Below are 21,653 nucleotides of genomic sequence, written 5' to 3'. Positions count from 1 at the left end.
TCATTAGAGTTTGCTGCACCTCAGATTGCAGCCCAAATAAATGCTTCATAGAGTTCAAGTAACAGACACATCTCAACATCAAATGTTCAGAGGAGACTGCGTGAATCAGGCCTTCATGGTCAAATGGCTGCAAAGAAACCCCTACTAAAGGACACCAATAAGAAGAAGAGAATTACTTGGGCCAAGAAACACAATCTATGGATTTTGGACCGGTGGTAATCTGTCCTTTGGTCTGATGAGTCCAAATTTGAGATTTTTGGTTCGAACCGCTTGTGTCTCTGTGAGCCTCAGAGTAGGTGAATGGATGATCTCTGCATTGTGTGGTTCCCATCGGAGGAGGAGGTGTGATGGTGCTTTGCTTGTGACACTGTCTATGATTTTTTTTAGAATTCAAGGCACACTTAACCAGCATGGCTACCACAGCATTCAGCAGCGATACGCCATCCCATCTGGTTTGCTCTTAGTGGGTCTGTTATTTGTTTTTCAACAGGACAATGACCCAACACACCTCCAGGCTGTGTAAGGGCTATATGACCAAGAAAGAGAGTGATGGAGTGCTGCATCAGATGATGTGGCCTTCACAATCACCTGACCTCAACCCAATTGAGATGGTTTGGGATTAGTTGGGGTGCAGAGTGAAGGCAAAGCAGCCAACTAGTGCTCAGCATATGTGGGAACTCCTTCAAGACTGTTGGAAAAACATTCCTCATGAAGCTGGTTAAGAGAATGCCAAGAGTGTGCAAAGCTGTCATCAAGGCAAAGAATGGCTACAAAAAATTGGTTTCTACATTATTCCATATGTGTTATTTCATAGTTTTGATGTCGTCACTATTATTATACAATGTATAAAATAGTACAAATAAAGAAAAACCCTTGAATGAGTAGGTGTCCAAACTTTTGACTGGTACTGTACATGGGCTAAGACAGAGGAAGTCAAACACACACACACACACACACACACACACACACACACACACACACACACACACACACACACACACACACACACACACACACACACACACACACACACACACATACATACACACACATGTATGTGTTTATGTGTGGGTGTGTGTTTGCACATGTATGTGGGTGTGTAAAGGTGAGTTGCCCCCCAGACTGACTGATAGTGGAGAACCTCACTCCAGCAGGGAATGGAGAAGGTCAACAGAGATGGGGAGAGAAAACAAGAGATGAGTCAAAATAATGTCAGAGAGGAAAAAAAGATGGTACAGACTTAAATACAGAAAATGAGGAGGGAGCGAGAGCGTGAGAGTGACAGAGAATGATAAGGAATGCCAGAAATATCCCCCAAGCCAATCCATCTTTACGCGCAGGAGATCACATAAACACCTCACACCTCACCATAAACACACACACGAACAGACACACACACACACACACACCTCAGCCCCAATTGTCTGTGACCTGCGTTGGGAGCAGACATGGGTTCAAATACTATTTCAGATATTTCAATGACTTTTCAATACCGTTTTTAAAAAGTTTTCAGATAACTTTTTTTTCTTAAAATAAAGGTTGAAGAATATTGGAAATGTAGTTGGAAATATTCAAATACACTCCCATGCACCCAGATATTTGAAAATAGCATTTGAAATAAGTATTTGAAAATAATTTCAAATACAATTTGGTCGATTATTATATATATATAAACATATATATATGTTTTTTTTTTACAAATAACTGTTCAAATACTAAAATAAAAGTACTTTTATTTGCTGAATACACAGTCCCTTGCTCCCCCATGGCATCACAGTCCCTCCCCTCATCCCAAATCCCCTATAGGTGGTCTCTATCCCCTCATGCTCACATCCAGCCTCTCTCTCCTCTTCCTGCTGTGGCACACTCCCATGTCACACTAGAAGTCTATGTTGCCTTAGTAACATGGCTATGTTACCCTCCTCAAGTCTCTCTTACAGTCTCTCGTACAGGGCACATACCCTATGGACTCTCCCTGTCCATTCCTATATGCACTCCACTAATTAGAATTGAGCATACCATATAAGACTCAACTGCCTATAGTAATCAAAGCCCAAGGGACAAAAATATTCTATATTACAGTGATCGTTAGAGAGAAACACAGACGATCTATAATATATAGCAACTGTATCATTTTGGCAACCAAAACAATGGTCCCCTGTGAGTATTTGAGGGTGGAGGAGATCAGAGCAGACCATCGATCCCTTTTAGCCAGGGATAGACTGCACTGCTAGACCTTCGTCCTCTCTTAGACCTCTGTCTGTCTGTCAGTCTCCAAGACAGTCTGTTGAATTTGAAAAGGAGACTAAGGATTCTCAAGGAGACATTACACACAGAACCAACATGGCTCCCATGATAATTGTAATTGGTACAGACTACGGAGATATCATTAATGTTGTGTGTGTGCGTGTGCTGTACTAACGTGTGTGTTTTGTTCTGTTGTTCCAGGTATAGATGTGTTGTCCATGCACACCATGCGTACCCAGAGGCCCAGCACCATGTTGTCTGATGTTCGACAGCTGGTCTCCAGCGGGGTCAGTCTCAACCAACGCAACAGCGACGGGGTTACTTTGGTGAGTACCTACTAGTGGAGGCTGCTGAGGGGAGGACGGCTCATAGTAATGGCTGGAACGGAGATAATGGAATGTACAGTATTTGATTCCATTACACTTCTTCCGCTCCAGCAATTACCACAAGCCCGTCCTCCCCCATTAAGGTGCCTCCAACCTTGTGTGGTGCCTAACCGGTACTCCTCTATGATCTACCTCTCTCTCTCTCGCTCTCTCTATCTATCTATCTCTCTCTCTATCTATCTCTCTTGCTCTCTCTCTATCTCTCTCTCTTGCTCTCTCTCTCTCGCTCTCTCTCTATCTATCTCTCTCTCGCTCTATGTCAATGGCTGTATACAGTAGATGTGTCTGTGTAATGTGTTTATTTAACCCTCTCTCTCTCCATCTCTCTCTAGCTCCACATAGCGTGTGCTAGTGGCTACAGGGATGTGGTGTCTGTGCTGCTGGAGCACGGGGCGGATCCTCAGCCCTCCGACAACGGCTATTGGACACCTCTCCACCTGGCTGCCAAATATGGACAGGTACTGTCATATCACTGTACATTCACATATCCAGTCGTGTCAGATCCACGGAGGGAAAGTGAACAAAACTTTGTTTAGCGAAGCAACAACTTTCTAAAATGATATTCAACCATAAAACTTACTGGAATGCATCAGTAATGGCTAGTTTATAGACCAGTATTGGCTGGCTAGTTTATAGACCAGTATTGGCTGGCTAGTTTATAGACCAGTATTGGCTGGCTAGTTTATAGACCAGTATTGGCTGGCTAGTTTATAGACCAGTATTGGCTGGCTAGTTTATAGACCACTATTGGCTGGCTAGTTTATAGACCACTATTGGCTGGCTAGTTTATAGACCACTATTGGCTGGCTAGTTTATAGACCAGTATTGGCGGGCTAGTTTATAGACCAGTATTGGCTGGCTAGTTTATAGACCAGTATTGGCTGGCTAGTTTATAGACCAGTATTGGCTGGCTGGTTTATAGACCAGTATTGTCTGGCTAGTTTATAGACCAGTATTGTCTGGCTAGTTCATAGACCAGTATTGGCTGGCTAGTTTATAGACCAGTATTGGCTGGCTAGTTTATAGACCAGTATTGGCTGGCTAGTTTACAGACCAGTATTGGCTGGCTAGTTCACAGACCAGTATTGGCTGGCTAGTTCATAGACCGGTTTTGGATGGCTAGTTTTTAGACCAGTATTGGCTGGCTAGTTCACAGACCAGTATTGGCTGGCTAGTTTTTAGACCAGTATTGGCTGGCTAGTTCACAGACCAGTATTGGCTGGCTAGTTCACAGACCAGTATTGGCTGGCTAGTTTATAGACCAGTATTGTCTGGCTAGTTCATAGACCAGTATTGGCTGGCTAGTTTATAGACCAGTATTGGCTGGCTAGTTTATAGACCAGTATTGGCTGGCTAGTTTACAGACCAGTATTGGCTGGCTAGTTCACAGACCAGTATTGGCTGGCTAGTTCATAGACCACTATTGGCTGGCTAGTTTATAGACCGGTTTTGGCTGGCTAGTTTATAGACCAATATTGGCTGGCTAGTTCACAGACCAGTATTGGCTGGCTAGTTCATAGACCGGTTTTGGCTGGCTAGTTTTTAGACCAGTATTGGCTGGCTAGTTTATAGACCAGTATTGGCTGGCTAGTTTACAGACCAGTATTGGCTGGCTAGTTCATAGACCGGTTTTGGCTGGCTAGTTTTTAGACCAGTTTTGGCTGGCTTTTTTATTTGTTTACCTTGTCTAGTCTCATTCTGAGAACTATGGAAGATAACTTGTATAACAGAAATCTCCTCTGTCTGTCTCTCTGCAGATAAACAGGTATTTTGGGAGCTATCAAACACACTAGCTCAAAGTGCTGGCACGGCACTGCATGTATTCATTAATGCCTTTTAGTTTAGCGATTTCATGGTGTTTCTCACAGGGAAGGAGATTGATTTCAGGATATGGATGGAGGGCGGGTGGGGAAGAGGGAGATTTGGGTAGAGGGATAGGGGGCTTTGAGGGAAAGGGAAGCGTTCGTGTTAAAATCTTGCTGACACGGTCCAATATGTAATTACATTTCTGGGGCTGCATGGTTGGGGTGCTGACAAAGAGAATGTATTCATATTAAGAACATATCTTTTCCTTCTTTGTTCCTCTACTACCCCCAGGCCAGGATTCTTCTCTGTAGTGTGTTTTACAGTAAAGTCTTCCTTTCTGTTACCTCTCAACCGTCACTATCTCAAATGAAATTGTATTTGTTGCATGCTTCGTAAACAACCGGTTCAGACTAACAGTGAAATGCATAGACAAAAGACAGTATTGAAAAATAATAGCACGCAGAATAAGTTTAAAAATAATAGCACGTGGAATAAGTTGAAAAATAATAGCATGTGGAATAAGTTGAAAAATAATAACATGAGGTATAAAAACACAATGAGTAATGATAACTTGGCTATATACACGGGGTACCAGTACCTAGTCGATATGCAGAGGAACAAGGTAATTGAGGTAAATATGTACATGTAGGTAGGGATAAAGTGAATAGGAAACGGGATAGATCATAAACAGTAACAGCAGCGTATGTGATGAGTCGAAAGAGATTAGTGCAAAATGGTCAATGCCGATATTCCGGGTAGCTATTGGTTAGCTATTTAACTAACTATTTAGCAGTCTTATGACTTGGGGGTAGAAGCTGTTCCAGACTTGGTACATCGGTACCACTTGCCATGCGATACCTCATCCCTCTCTTTCTCAAACTCCACAGTTTATCTGAGTGCATGCATAAGTGAATTTGAGTGCAGAGTGACAGGGGAGGGGAGTGGTAGAGAATCGTTTGGAGCCCTTCCTGCTGGAGCCCTACCTGCTGGAGCCCTTCCCGCTGGAGCCCTACCTGCTGGAGCCCTTCCCGCTGGAGCCCTATCCGCTGGAGCCCTTCCGGCTGGAGCCCTTCTCGCTGGAGCCCTACCTGCTGGAGCCCTTCCCGCTGGAGCCCTACCTGCTGGAGCCCTTCCTGCTGGAGCCCTTCCCGCTGGAGCCCTATCCGCTGGAGCCCTTCCTGCTGGAGCCCTTCCCGCTGGAGCCCTATCCGCTGGAGCCCTTCCCGCTGGAGCCCTACCTGCTGGAGCCCTTCCCGCTGGAGCCCTACCTGCTGGAGCCCTTCCTGCTGGAGCCCTTCCCGCTGGAGCCTGGCGCTGGCACTCTGCATACCAACTACACACTGACACATACTGTATACCCGCAGCATTGTCACTCACTTTAGCATCAGCAGGCACATTCAGAGAGAAGGGAACAGCCTCATCTCTGCAACACTTTATATTACAAGTATGTTTTATAGGTTAAGTAAAAGGGTTATGTAATTAGACTAGGTAATCTCATTAAAAACTCAAAAGGATGTAAAACTGTACCCTATAAGTACAGTTGTGTTTCATGCGTCTCTTAATTCCACCTCTACTCCCCATTAGTACTGAACGGAGGTCAGTAGTATTCTGTTGTTTACGGGTCATACTGTTGCTAGGTGCCGTTTGCTTGAGTCACAGTAACATTAGCTCATACTGTCATACAGTAAACTCAGCGAACCCTGTGTAATCATAGCCGGTATTTCACTGGCACACGTAATAGGCTAATGTTTCACTATCCTGGGTAAATGACTCCCATGGACTGTAGCCTATTACTGTTGCTTATTAGGCTTCTGTTTCTCCTTCACTCACTTTCACGTCTCCCTGACATTTTCCTGGTTCAATCTGACATTTGACCCCAGCCAGGGGGTCACTACCGTGACGATAGTGACGTGATGGGGGTGCATTTATAAAGTGTTGAGTGGGGTATGTGAGGGTGTACCTTGTGGACATACTGTGGCCTGTAACCTGGCCCGCTGTTCCCAATGTGAATCCAGGTTACAGTCATAGGTTACACTGTGGTAGAATATGCTGAGTCACTCTCTATACTTTACTCCAAAATTGATTTGAGAGAGAGAGAGAGAGAGAGAGAGAGAGAGAGAGAGAGAGAGAGAAAGAGAGAGAGAGAGAGAGAGAGAGAGAGAGAGAGAGAGAGAGAGAGAGAGAGAGAGATCCTCTCTAGACAGACCATAAGTAATGTGTTTAATAAAAGACACATTCTCATGTACCTCTGACCTCTAGTAGTGCAGAGCGGGAGTAGAGGAGGATGTACTGCAGCAAGTCAATATAGCACAGGGCTATGATGCATACTCTAATACAGGAGTTCGCTAACTTCTTCACCTGACCCCCACAACAGTAACAACAACAAAAAATAATGTTAGCATGATGACGAACATGACAAAAGGAACTGATGATGCACTACTTAATTTCTAAATTGCACCTTGCATTAAACTATCACAACCTTCAAGAGTAAGTTTGATACCGGACTGAGTTCCTAGGGGGCACACCCCACAGTTTGGGGACCCCTGCTCAAACAGACCAGTGGCATACTGATGCATGGCCATGTCTGTGATCTTAGTCATTTTCATCTCATTGTGATTTGCTTGTGTATGCCTGTGTGTGTGGATCAGGCATTGACAGACAATCTCTCACATGCTGCCTCGGGCATGCCATCCATTGGCATGTCTCACCATAAATTACCCACATTACATACATTACACACATCACACACATTACACACATTACATACATTACACACATCACACACATTACACACATTACATACATTACACACATCACACACATTACACACATCACACACATTACACACATTACATACATTACACATTTATTTTCCCTTTTGTACTTGAACTATTTGCACATCGTTACAACACTGTATACAGTATAGCCATAACATGACATTTGAAATGTCTCTATTCCTTTGGAACTTTTGTGAGTGTAATGTTCACTGTTCATTTTTTATTAACTTTTGTTAATTATCTATTTCACTTGCATTGGCAATGTAAACATGTTTCCCATGCCAATAAAGCCCTTTGAATTGAATATAATTTAAATTGACAGAGAGCGAGACAGACAGAGAGAGAGAGAAAGAGAGAGACAGAGAGACAGAGAGAGGGAGACAGAGAGAGAGAGAGAGAGGATACCAATTAGGATCTGGCTAAAAATACTTTAATCAATCATAGAGCACCTTTGCCCATTATGGTTTTGAGGTCTGGGGTCCGCTCACCAACCAAGACTTCACAAAATGGGACAAACACCAAATTGTGCATGCAGAACTCTGCAAAAACATCCTCCGTGTACAACGTAGAACACCAAATAATGCATACAGAGCAGAATTAGGCCGATACCCACTAATTATCAAAATCCAGAAAAGAGCCGTTAAATTCTACAACCACCTAAAAGGAAGCGAATCCCAAACCTTCCATAACAAAGCCATCACCTACAGAGAGATGAACCTGGAGAAGAGTCCCCTAAGCAAGCTGGTCCTGGGGCTCTGTTCACAAACGCACCCCACAGAGCCCCAGGACAGCAGCACAATTCGACCCAACCAAATCATGAGAAAAAAAAAAGATAATTACTTGACACATTGGAAAGAATTAACAAAAAAACAGAGCAAACTAGAATGCTATTTGGCCCCAAACAGAGAGTATATAGTGGCAGAATACCTGACCACTGTGACTGACCCAAACTTAAGGAAAGCTTTGACTGTGTACAGACTTAGTGAGCATAGCCTTGCTATTGAGAAAGGCCGAGAAAGGCCGCCGTAGACAGACATGGCTCACTGCCCACAAAATGAGGTGGAAACTGAGCTGCACTTCCTAACCTCCTGCCCAATGTATTACTACATTAGAGAGACATATTTCCCTCAGATTACACAGATCCACGAAAAATTTGAAAACAAATCCAATTTTGATAAACTCCCATATCTACTGGGTAAAATTCCACAGTGTGCCATCACAGCAGCAAGATTTGTGACCTGTTGCCACAAGAAAAGGGCAACCAGTGAAGAGAGAGAGAGAGAGAGAGAGAGAGAGAGAGAGAGAGAGAGATATTGTAGATATGGAACACAGCAAGGACATTTGGGGAGGAAGGCATGCAAGATGTGATCTAATGCAGTTCCATGTCTTGTTTTATTTTCTCTGAAATAATGAAGGTGTGTGTCTCTGTTGATCCATCTCTCCCTGCAGACAAGCATCGTTAGCCAGCTGCTGAAGCACAGAGCAGACCCAACTCTCCTGAACTGCAACCAAGACAAGCCCTCAGGTATAACACACTGACATACATACTCAATTTAAGCATGTGGTATTGAAACAAATAAATGTATTTTGATTGGTCCAGTTGAGCTGTGTCTGCCTAGCCTGCTGTTCTAGTGATCACTCTGATAAAACCGAACCAACACACACAATCTAACCAATTCATTTCCACGTGTGTGTATGTGTGTGTGTGTGTGTGTGAGAGGAGTTGAGAGACTGTTGCTCCTTGTCGCTGTTTGCGATAACACATAGACAATAGAGCTCATGTAGGTTCTATTTTCTCTGTCTACAGAGATGTATCTATTAACAGACACTCACTCTCCTGCTGATACTGATGTTATGTCTTACCTGTCTATAGCCCTGGGCTCCCTAGCTGAACAACACATATAAAACTCCTCAGGGAAAGTAGACTTTGTTCTTTGAGCAGCTATGGACTAGGTCTGTGACGATACCATTATCGCAATCATTTTTATATGGCAAAAAAGAAAACACGAAGCAGACCAAACTCAAAAACCTGCTGTACATAAAATATTGTGTGCTTGGAATATAAATGAATGATGTTTGTTTCCAACATTAGGGCTATTTTCCTGAAGAAGTGAAATCCGCTTGATGTTCTGTTTCCTTGCCACCACGATACTAACATGCATCGCAATACTGGTATCATTCCAGTCCTACTATGGACAACATTCTACAAGAGCTGCTTCTTAGCAACCAAATGTGTTAGCAGAAATGCCACAGCAATGTTGAAATGCAAGGTCTTTGAAACCCCCAGAGAATGGCTGATGAAACTTTGTGATTGTAGTGTGTAATGTAAAGACTGTCTCAAGCATTGAACATCAGTGGACCTCAATTATGGAAGCAGAGGAGAGAGACTCATGTTCTCCATACCAACCTCCCCATCATAGTGTGAGATACTTTAGGCCTATTGCGGCCCCCTCCTTTCTCCATCCCATCCCCTGGTGTAATCACAACACAGACTCTCTAGCAGTAATCTATAGTCCATTCTAACATGTAGGCTTAACTCAGGGATAGATGTGACAACACAGGGAGACAGAGAGAATCACATATTTCTCACTTAAAGCCCCGCCCCCCCCCCCCCCCCCTCCGCAACGTGTGTGTGTGTGTGTGTGTGTGTGTGTGTGTGTGTGTGTGTGTGTGTGTGTGTGTGTGTGTGTGTGTGTGTGTGTGTGTGTGTGTGTGTGTGTGTGTGTGTGTGTGTGTGCGAGAGGGCGAGAGGGCGAGAGCGAGAGGGGGGAGATATGGGTGTCTAGGGGGTTGTCACTCTCTATGAAATAAAAGACGAGATATACAGTAGCCGTACTCCTCCCCTGTGCCCTTTTAGACCTCATTAAAGACTGAGGGTATCTTAACTCCCCCTGTCTCTGAAGCTCAGATGGATAGGTCCTCCATGGGCTTTGCACTCTGCACAGGCACATCCATATGGATGTGGGGTGGGGTCAGTGGGTTAGGACAAGGCCCTTAGTGAATTAGCCTAGAATGATTCAGAGCTTTAGATGGTACGTCTATATTACTTGTCGTTAATGTTAAGCTTATTGATCTTGGAGGACATTTTATGTGTCTCGTTGACTGGCTGGTGTTCAAAGTCAATGTCTATGCAACATTCCACATGTTTGCAAGCTAGATATGATTGAAAGTACTGAAAGTAACCATCAGTGACGTAACTGTCTTTTGACCACTATAGTTAAAGTGATGCTCCAGAGATGTTGTATCATTTCAACCGGCCATTTTGAAAGTAGTGTTCACCAGCCAAAACGAGTCCCTGGTAATTCTGTACTGTGTCATCCATTGCTTACGATATGTTACCTTTTTTTGGTGCAATTTGTATGAAATGTCACAAATTCAAATTTGTACAATATGTTATGAATTTGGAAGTTCTTATTTTAAGATCCCGACTGCTTCTTTAAGCAAGTTTAAATACCATAAACCTCTGATGTGCCTTATTGCTGTTATAAACTGATTACCAACATTAATTGAACAGTAAACAAGTATTTTTGCGTCATACGTGTGGTATATTGTTGTCTGATATACATGGCTACAATGTTTCAGCCAATTAGCATATAGGACCCAAACTACCCGGTTTATAATGCTTACCAACTAATACATCTGTAACAGTCAGACAGAGAGGTGAAAACAGTCTCTCATTGTTAACCCTTAGTGGTTACTCTCTTAAATTAATCCCCTTTGCTCTCTGTCCTGGTTCCAGGCATAGCAGCATCTGACCCCATCATGGCTATGCTGCTGAGAGCAGAGGAATGCTGGGTAGAAAGACTGAAGGACCCCTCTGTCCCCCCGCCACCTTCAGATGAGCGCTACGATGGAGGCGCACACGACCACACCATCCTCGTCAAGAACCTGTGAGTTTTTATCAACTCATCAAATTATCAAATTATAGTTCAAGTGTGTTTCGATATCAGTATTGAAAAGCAAATGATACCCGTAGTAATCCTATTACCCCCACCCCTACCCTGTAGAACCCCCCTGTCCATGTCCCTCTCTAAGAGGGACAGTCTGTTGGAGAGGTGTGCCATGTTCAGTGAGGTGGGAGGGGGGCTGAGCAGACAACCTTCACTGGACAACGGTCTGGACGGACCTACAGGACCCTACAGCAAACTGGAGCAGGCCAGTACAATCAATATCTGCACTACATCTAAGTGTACACTCAATATGTGCACTACTGCTATATACTTCACATCTCTACTACAGAAAAGTTTACATGTACAGTATGAAAAAGTGTGCACATGCACCAAATCCATGTGTGATTGCTATGGTAACCTTTGCGGTGTTGTGTTGCAGGTGAAGCTGATGCCTCCGGCGCCTAATGATGACCTGGCGTCTCTCAGTGAACTCACAAACAGCAGCCTGCTCTACGAGATGCAGAAACGCTTTGGCAATGACCAGATTTATGTAGGTAGAACACACACACAAACATGCACATAAACATACACACACACAAACATACACACACACACACACACACACACACACACACACACACACACACACACACACACACACACACTCATTCACACATGGACACACTGACATACAATTAGAGTGATGTATGAGATGTCAGCTTGGACAATGGGCAGTCTTTCCCCTTGACTCTGCCCAGATTCAGAGCTGGGGAGGTGAACCAGCACCCTCCAGCCCAGCAGGCCAGTGACAGAGATGGGTGTTTTTGGCAATGGCTGGGACAGGGGAGGGAGTCCTGTTTTTGGTCTCTCTGTTGCCAGGCCAGGCAATGGTAACTGTGCTAGTGTGAGTTGTAGGGGTGGTACGTTCTTTGAGTCAGTCTTCCAACCCCCTCTCAGCTCTCTGTTCTGGGATAGTGGCTGTTGTGTGATGGATTTGTGTGAGCTCTGGCCAGGGCCTGGTGTCTGGAAGGTGGCCCAGGAGACTCACTGTCTGCTGCCCAGGGACTTTGAGCCATGGCTGGGGGGATGAATATACAGTAACTACTAAGAGCCACATGTACATGCACGGATACACAGACACCCACATTAATGCACAAATTCACAAAGACACACACATACACAAAATAGACATTTCCTATGTTGGAGAATCAATGCTGGTTTGGTTCGATGGAAGAAATCCATGACTGCATTTATAAGAAATACTGTACACCCCTTTTCCTTTCGGCTTCTGGTCATCTTAACCACCTTTCATTGTCCCAATCTCCCGAGTCTATTGTCTGGTCTATAGCTCAGCATGAGAGACTGTGCTGTTTAAAGACAGGAGCCAGATCAATGTGGAACAGCCTGGTTATTCTCATCACTGTGTGTGAAGAGGCTTCAATAGCCTGTTGTTTCTGAACTACAGATGGAGGAGAGACTGGCTGGTTAGATATGGAGGGGAGGTAAAAAGAGGAGGAGGTAGATTGAGAGAGGACAGAGAAGAGGGGGATAGAATGAGATGAGGAGAAGGGAAAGAAAGAGATGATGGGAAAAGATAAGGATATTGGGCGAGGAGGAGGAGGAGGAAGAAGAGGAGGAAGAGAGCATGGAGAGAGGAGGCGGATGAGAGAGGAGCATGAGGTGGAGGAGGGAGAGAGAGAGGAAACCATGGAGAGAGGGAAGAGATGTAGGAGAGGGAGGACAAAGCCATTGTAATGTTCCATATGCTCCCCAGCAGGGTGGTCAGAGACTGGGACTTTGATGACTGGGCTCCAGCCTGCTGCTTTGTGCTGGGATGGAGGGATGGTACACAGCCAAGCCCAGGGACTGGAGAGGGTTGTGGGAGGGATGGATGACAGTTGGGAGGATTTGATGGTGGTTGTGAGGGAGTGGAATTTCAGTTTGTTCTTGATGCTACTATACGAGATTGAGAGCATGTGATTAAGTGTAAGGGTCACAGTTAACTTGCTTTGCGTTAAAGTTACCCTCTGACACAGATCTAGAATAATCTAATCCTGCCATTAGGGGTTAAAATACAAAACTGACCTTAGAACAGTGTGTGTGGGTAACTTTGAAACTCATTAACCTTCAGCCCAGGCATGAGGATAGGCAAAGCAGCATGTTAGCGTTTTAGTGATAACACGTCCTATCCAACCCCAGCAGGGCACTCCTAGGGGACAGAGGGTTAGCGTTTAGCAATTAGCCAACCTCAGGGTATTGGTGTGGGAGGTAGGGCTAGCAGCTTGTACAGTAGTAGCTGTAAGGGTTAGGGTTTACTATATGTCTCAGTCAGAGGAAGGGATTTTGGCAGTTAGTAGCCTATCTAAATAGCCTCAGGGTCTGTGCGTTGGAAGAAGGAATAGCTATTGAAATAGAATAAGAATACCTCTCTATCTCCATGCAGTTTTTGCTATTTCTGTTTATTCAAAGGGGTTTTGGTGGTAATGTTTTTTAAGTGATTTGCAGCGTTAGTTGCCGTTAAATGCCAAGTTGATTACATGTTGCATAGATTTTTTTTAAAACGTTGACAGGGTCTCATGTCCGAGCAGACCGCTATTTGGCAACATATTCTATTCATATGTCTCAGCCATATCCCGTGAACCCCTGAAGCTCATTACAGTAATATTGTTGACTATGTTTTAGTAATTTTAGTTATCATTAGAAAAGCCTTTCTTACCTCTATCACACTTCCTTGTTCGCCAAGGAGTACGCATGCCCCAGGAGCGTGTATTTGGGAATGAGCATATCCAACGCTGTTGCAGCGTGGGAGAATACTTTTGTGAAGAGTTTTGTTATTCTGATAATGGTGTTTGTTGTCATGTTTGCCATAGCATTAGTGCTGACACAGGCCTCTCCCATCCCTCGTTGTGTTTGGGGAAGGGATTTAGTTAGTGCTAAGTTGACCTTCAGGCTCCATGAAAGGGATGGGGCTTTGTGCTTCAACAATTAAGACGGTATGGCTCTATGTGAACTTCTGTGTTTACCCCAGGAGTTTAGTGGCTGGTAGTTTGACCATGCTTCAGGTCAAGACAAGATGCCTCAACGCCAATAGATCAGGATGAGATGTACACCCCTGATATTACAGTATTTCAACTGTAATAATCCATTATTTTATTAACGAGATGCATTTCACTCACTGTATGTCTCTTTGGTTAAAGAAGTAATGCAAGTCATTTTTTTCAGACCTACATCGGGCACATTCTCCTCCTGGTCAATCCTAACAAAGAGCTCCCCATTTACTCTTCACTGGTGAGTACACACTATACAGTAACCAACAAGATCTCATAGTGTCCCTTCAACATTTGACATACAGTGCCTTGCAAATGTATTCATCCCCCTTGGCGTTTTTCTATTTTGTTGCATTACAACCTGTAATTTAAATAGATTTTTATTTGGATTTCATGTAATGGACATACACAAAATAGTCCAAATTGGTGAAGTGAAATGTAAAAAATAACTTGTTTCAAAAAATTACAAGAAATGTCTTGCGTTTATGTATTCTATGTATTCAACCTCATTGCTATGAATTAAGATCTGCTGCAACCAATTACCTTCAGAAGTCACATAAGTAGTTACATAAGTCTTCCTGTGTGCAATATAGGTGTCACATGATCTCAGTAGACATACACCTGTTCTGAAAGGCCCCAGAGTCTGTAACAACAGTAAGCAAGGGGCACAACCAAGCAAGTGGCAACATAAAGACCAAGGAGATCTCCAAACAGGTCAGGGACAAAGTTCTGGAGAAGTACAGATCAGGGTTGGGTTGTAAAAAAAATATCAGAAACTTTGAACATCCCACAGAGCACCATTAAATCCATTATTCAAAAATGGAAAGAATATGGCACCACAACAAACCTGCCTAGAGAGGGCCACCCATCAAAACTCATGAACCAGGCAAGGAGGGCATTAATCAGAGGCAACAAAGAGACTGTCCATAGGACCACTTTAAGCCGTACACTCCACAGAGCTGGGCTTTACGGAAGAGTGGCCAGAAAAAAAGCCATTGCTTAAAGAAAAAATAAGCAAACATGTTTGGTGTTCGCCAAAAGGCATGTGGGAGACTCCCCAAACATATAGAAGAAGGTACTCTGGTCAGATGAGACTAAAATTGAGCTTTTTGGCCTTCAAGGAAAACGTTATGTCTGGCACAAACCCAACACTTCGCATTATACCCGAGAACACCATCCATGGGGGTGGCAGGACCAAGCTGTGGGAATATCTTTCATCGGTAGGGACTGAGAAACTGGTCTGAATTGAAGGAATGATGGATGGTGCTAAATACAGGGACTTGAGGGAAACCTGTTTCAGTCTTCCAGAGATTTGAGACTGTGACAGAAGTTCACCTTCCAGCACGACAATGACCCTAAGCATACTGCTAAAGCAACACTCGAGTGGTTTAAGGGGAAACATTTAAATGTCTTGGAATGGCCTAGTCAAAGCCCAGACCAATTGAGAATCTGTGGTATGACTTAGATTGCTGTACACCAGCGGAACCCATCCAACTTGAAGATGGAGCAGTTTTGCCTTGAAGAATGGGCAAAAATCCCAGTGGCTAGATGTGCCAAGCTTATAGAGACATACCCCAAGAGACTTGCAGCTGTAATTGTTGCAAAAGGTGGCTCTACAAATTATTGACTTTGGAGGGGATGAATAGTTATGCACACTCAAGTTTTCAGAATGTTTTTTCTTATTTCTTGTTTGTTTCACAAGAAAAAATATTTTTCCTCTTCAAAGTGGTAGGCATGTTGTGTAAATCAAATGATACAAACCAACAAAATAGGAAAAATTTCAAGGGGGATGAATACTTCCGCAAACCACTGTATTATGGATGAACGTCTATTTTTTATGTATTAATTCCGCATGGTTACAGGTTTAATTCCACGTGGTTACAGGGATAGAACAGAAACAACTCAAAGGTTAACAGTTTAGGCATTCATTCCTAGTGGTTAAGGTTAGGGCGATGGTTTGGGGAGAAAAATGCCATAGCACAGTATGAGCAGTCAAAGCAGTGTGCTTCGGCTCCGAGCATCATGAGTTTGTGCCCAGTGCAGTGATTTTTAAAAAATAATAAAAAAAATTGTGCCTACGACATTATCAGGACCTTTTCAAACATCCAAAATTAACACCTGTTTCTAGTGGTTAGGCTGACACAAACACTTACATTTTGTCTTTATTTTCCTCTAGCTAGGGTATATCTTTATGTTTTGTATTTGTATATACTCTATAATGTATCTTGTCAATATAACACAGAGAATATGTTAACAGTATGTGGTGTGTGTGTGTGTGTGTATTGAGTTTCCTGTTGTGTGTATAATGAGTTTATTATGACTGGATGAAATGGGCCTTGATGTGGTCCATTAATAATGTAGTGTCTTCCTGTCAGTGATATACAGTGGAGGGCTGACTCTGCACTATACACTAGCTAGGCCAGGGAGAGATCCTGTTCAGAAAAACACACACACACACACACACTGTATATCTGCTGGGCCGTAGCCTAGACATGCATTTATGTAATGCATACACATCTTACTGTATCAGACGTGCATTTACGTAACGCCGAAAAAAACATGTCTATTTCAGTCTTAACATAAAGTACACATGTAATCCCTCTTAGTTATTTCTGACACAGGTTTAACCTATAGTAGGCTATGTTTGCCGTACCTCACATGTGGTGTGTTTGCCATACCATGCCTTGTGTGTCTACAATAGCAATGACAGCTGAATAGTCACATCAGTGGGACAATCTGTGCTCACTGTCTGAAGAAATACAATATGACAAGATGACAATCATCACTCAGCCCACTGCCCTAATGGCAGCTGAGAGATGAAACGGGGGTTTAGGAGGTGTGTGTGTGGAGGGGGTGGGGTACCCCTAGCTTGGTTTCGGACAGCTGCCTGACTCCCCTGGCAGTTCCATCGCTCCCCCCATATCTGTACCTCAAATCTGGAAGAATTTAACACACACCCAAGCCTCGCACGCACACTCCACCTGAGAGAGTGAGAGAGACATATGTCACAACATGTGTGAGCTGCTGCTAACAGGCTGTTACCCTCTGATGTCTGTCTACCCCTTCCACCAAAAACAACCCCCTTCCTCTCCTCCCCTCCAATCCCACTCACATCTGCTCTGTGATGGGGCAGACATTTGGGGTTGGGGACTGCCTGGGGCTTGATTGAGTCTGGCTTGAGAAAGGGATCAGAGGATGAGTTTGGTACTGTGGCAAGGGCTGGGCAGAGTGGTGTGATATTTGGAGCTGGGTTTTTGGGGCTTTCTGGACTGGGGAATGTTTGTTTAGAGGTTGGGTTTGTGGGGCTTGGCTTGGGTTGGGATAGGGAGCTTGTGGGCATTGTATGTAGTGTTTGATGTGTCTCAGGCTAGCACAGGAGTGGAGAGAAACCACGCTGTACTGTACATGATTAGTGCCACAGAAACCCTTGAAATATAATACACTAGGTGTGGGGGAGGATTTAATGGCTGTTATGTAAGGCTTCAGGGCAACATGTAGGTGTGTGTGTTCTCTGTATGGCAACCAAGTGACAGGGTGGCATATGTGTGTATTTTCTCTTTTTTCCATTGCCCATCCCCACCTTCTCTGCTTTTCCTCTCTCTGTATGTATTTTACACAAACTCAAACTCCGCTGCTCTGTCCTTCAGATGTCCTCCAACAGTCAGACAAAGCTATCTCTGCTCCTGCTCCTGCCCCTCCCTTCCCTCTCTTCCTCCCTTTCTCCCACTCTTTCTCCATCCCCTTTCTCTCTCCCCCATCCTTCCCTGCTGTGTACAACCAATCTCACCATTGCGTCCATGCTCGTCTGATCTAAGTGGCATTCAGTCAGTCGGACACAGTCCAGCCCAGTGTCAGCATTCAGCTATTAGTCTGTTTGATGTTCCGCTAAATCAATGTGTTTAGTCAGTGGTACAGGCTGAGGCATGGCACACAATGTGTACTACTGTTTTATATTTCTACAGTGCAGCCTATGAGAATAGATAAGCTTAACACTAGTAGACTAGCAGCATGAAACAGTCTTTGAAACACTGCCTTTTAAAACGCCACCTCAATACACTGAGTCAGACCGTTTCAACTATCCACTAATTGCTCTGTCTGTTTCTGACTGTTGGTTTACGTGGCCATAGTGCAGGACTGGTGAGTTGTAAGCCACACTTTGTCAGAGTGCTGTGTTCCGCACACACCAGAGGAGGCTGGTGGGAGGAGCTATAGGAGGACGGGCTCATTGTAATGGCTGGAATGGAACGGTATCAAACACAAACTAATGGAAACCACATATTTGACTGCGTTCCAGCCATTTCATTGAGCCCTTCCTCCTATTGCTCCTCCCACCAGTCTCCTCTGACACACACTTGTAAAAGTATACGCAGGTTAGATCTGTATAATGATGAAACCAAGTGGTGTGTGCGTGCATGTCAGTGTGTCATGTAAGAATGGGCTGTAACTATTCTCTCTATGTAACTGTTAAGGATTATGACACTTATGTTGTCTCTCTATCCCTCTTTCTCTGTCTCTCTCTCTCTCTGTCAGGTGAGTCAGTTGTATCTGAGTTCTTCAGGGCGTCTGTGCTCCTCTCTGCCTCCTCACATCTTCTCCTCAGCAGAGAGGGCCTACCACATGATGCTGCAGGAGCGACGCCCGCAATGCTTCATCCTCAGGTACACGCAAACACAAAAAGAGAAAAAACACACACACATTCAAATGGATGCACAAATGTGCGCACACACACATACACACACAAACACACACACTCACTAAACACATGCCAATATGGCCTCTGTGAGTATGCCAATATACATGCCAATATGGCCTCCCCCTCCCCCCTCTTTGAAGAGTATCTTAAATCATGTTCCCCCTCCACCCCCCCTTTGAAGAGTTTCTTAAATCCTTTTAACCCTCCCCCTCTTTGAAGAGTATCTTAAATCATTCCCCCCCTCTTTGAAGAGTATCTTAAATCATTTTCCCCCTTCCCCCTCTTTTAAGAGTATCTTAAATCATTTCCCCCCTCCCCCCCTCCTCTGATGAGTATATTAAATCATTTTCCCCCATCCCCCTCCTCTTTTAAGAGTATCTTAAATCATTTCAACCCTCCCCCTCTTTGAAGAGTATCTTAAATCACCCCCCCCCTCTTTGAAGAGTATCTTAAATCATTTCCCCCCCCTCTTTGAAGAGTATCTTAAATCATTTCCCCCCTCCCCCCCATTTGAAGAGTATCTTAAATCATTTTCCCCCTCCCCCCACTTTGAAGATTATCTTAAATAATTTTCACGCCCCCCCCCCCCCCCTTTGAGGAGTTTCTTAAATCATTTTCACCCTCCCGCCTCTTTGAAGATTGTCTTAAATAATTTTCACGCCCCTTAATTTTCACCCTCCCCCCTCTTTGAAGAGTATCTTAAATAATTTTCACGCCCCCCCTCCTCTTTTCCCACTAGCAGTGATTTTGCTGATAATACTTTGTTGAGGGAAAATGTACTTATTATGATTGTGATATGTTGTTGTAACATCTAGATGAATGCACTAATTGTAAGTCGCTCTGGATAAGAGCATCTGCTAAATGACTAAAATGGAAATGTAGATTGTTAACTCAGCATCAGTAAATTATTTAGAGTAGGTGAATGGTGAAGTGAGGACCACTGCCCAGTTTGTTCAAACCCACCCCTGCAGGTCAGTTAAATGCTCCCAGAGAGATTAATGAGCCTTAGTCTCGGCCCAGACCTGTTAAACGATCACAGAAAAATGAATGGCTTCAGGGGCCTGGCTGGATGGAGGCAGCTTCCTGATTGCAATTAAACCCGTTACGGCTCTCCACCAACGTTCATGCTGAGTCGCAACGGATCTGGCAGCAAGTTAATGCATTTCGGCCACTGGCTATTCATCACACACACCTCATTTGCAGTCTTCCATGCTCCACTGGGCTGGAGGCAGTCAAAATGTTAGGTGCCTCAAGGGCAGGGTACACACACCTACACAATCATATACATTCAGTACACATGATCCCTGGAGGCCAGGGTATGGGCACATGCTCAGAAGCACAAAACACCCTTAAATTCTAATAAAGCTCTGTAAATGAAAAGAGAGGTAAACTGCTGTGTTCATACTCTCAGCAGGGTCATTAATAAGAGGACAAAATCACTCACACACACACACACACACACACACACACACACACACACACACACACACACACACACACACACGCACACACACATAAATACACACAGTGCTGTCATTGTTGGGGCTTAAATTACATCCTAAAGCCATCTGCCATCTGTGTAACGTAGCTGGTCTCTGCTCTGCGTGTGTGTGTGTGTGTGTGTGTGTATCCATGTTGTGTAGTTAGACAGATCTTACAGTATGTCCCACTGTTAGTCCCCCATGGAGCAGATGAGTGTAGTTCACCACAGTCAACCTAACCCGAATGACCTCAGTGAGATGCCAAGTGGGTGGATCAACCTAACCTGAATGACCTCAGTGAGATGCCAAGTGGGTGGATCAACCTAACCTGAATGACCTCAGTGAGATGCCAGGTGGGTGGATCAACCTAACCTGAATGACCTCAGTGAGATGCCAAGTGGGTGGATCAACCTAACCTGAATGACCTCAGTGAGATGCCAAGTGGGTGGATCAACCTAACCTGAATGACCTCGGTGAGATGCATCAACCTAACCTGAATGACCTCAGTGAGATGCCCAGTGGGTGGAACAACCTAACCTGAAGGACCTCAATGAGATGCCAGTTGGGTGGATCAACCTAACCTGAATGACCTCAGTGAGATGCCAAGTGGGTGGATCAACCTAACCTGAATGACCTCAGTGAGATGCCAAGTGGGTGGATCAACCTAACCTGAATGACCTCAGTGAGATGCATCAACCTAACCTGAATGACCTCAGTGAGATGCCAGGTGGGTGGATCAACCTAACCTGAATGATCTCAGTGAGATGCCAGGTGGGTGGATCAACCTAACCTGAATGATATCAGTGAGATGCCAGGTGGATGGATTAACCTAACCTGAATGACCTCAGTGAGATGCATCAACCTAACCTGAATGACCTCAGTGAGATGCCCAGTGGGTGGAACAACCTAACCTGAAGGACCTCAATGAGATGCCAGGTGGCTGGATCAACCTAACCTGAAGGACCTCAATGAGATGCCAGGTGGCTGGATCAACCTAACCTGAATGACCTCAGTGAGATGCCCAGTGGGTGGAACAACCTAACCTGAAGGACCTCAATGAGATGCCAGTTGGGTGGATCAACCTAACCTGAATGACCTCAGTCAGATGAAAGTGGGTGGATCAACCTAACCTGAATGACCTCAGTGAGATGCCCAGTGGGTGGATCAACCTAACCTGAATGACCTCAGTGAGATGCATCAACCTAACCTGAATGACCTCAGTGAGATGCCCAGTGGGTGGAACAACCTAACCTGAAGGACCTCAATGAGATGCCAGGTGGCTGGATCAACCTAACCTGAAGGACCTCAATGAGATGCCAAGTGGGT

The 21,653-nt window shown here is 44.4% G+C and overlaps 1 protein-coding gene across 2 annotated transcripts in view; it reads left to right on the top strand.

Annotated features, from left to right (window-relative positions):
• Positions 1-21,653, top strand: part of LOC139380627 (myosin XVI) — a 180,384-nt gene that overhangs the window by 65,699 nt on the left and 93,032 nt on the right. For both annotated transcript variants that reach the window (XM_071123511.1, XM_071123510.1), the window contains exons 6-13: positions 2,449-2,573; positions 2,966-3,091; positions 8,666-8,741; positions 10,956-11,106; positions 11,224-11,371; positions 11,546-11,656; positions 14,329-14,394; positions 18,684-18,811. In XM_071123511.1, the coding sequence (XP_070979612.1) occupies positions 2,449-2,573; positions 2,966-3,091; positions 8,666-8,741; positions 10,956-11,106; positions 11,224-11,371; positions 11,546-11,656; positions 14,329-14,394; positions 18,684-18,811 (931 nt within the window). The remainder of the gene's footprint in view (positions 1-2,448; positions 2,574-2,965; positions 3,092-8,665; positions 8,742-10,955; positions 11,107-11,223; positions 11,372-11,545; positions 11,657-14,328; positions 14,395-18,683; positions 18,812-21,653) is intronic.

The sequence above is a fragment of the Oncorhynchus clarkii genome, chromosome 22 (genome assembly GCF_045791955.1).
Source record: "Oncorhynchus clarkii lewisi isolate Uvic-CL-2024 chromosome 22, UVic_Ocla_1.0, whole genome shotgun sequence".
Classification (NCBI taxonomy): Eukaryota; Metazoa; Chordata; class Actinopteri; order Salmoniformes; family Salmonidae; genus Oncorhynchus; species Oncorhynchus clarkii.
This window is presented reverse-complemented; position numbering and strand designations above follow the sequence as displayed.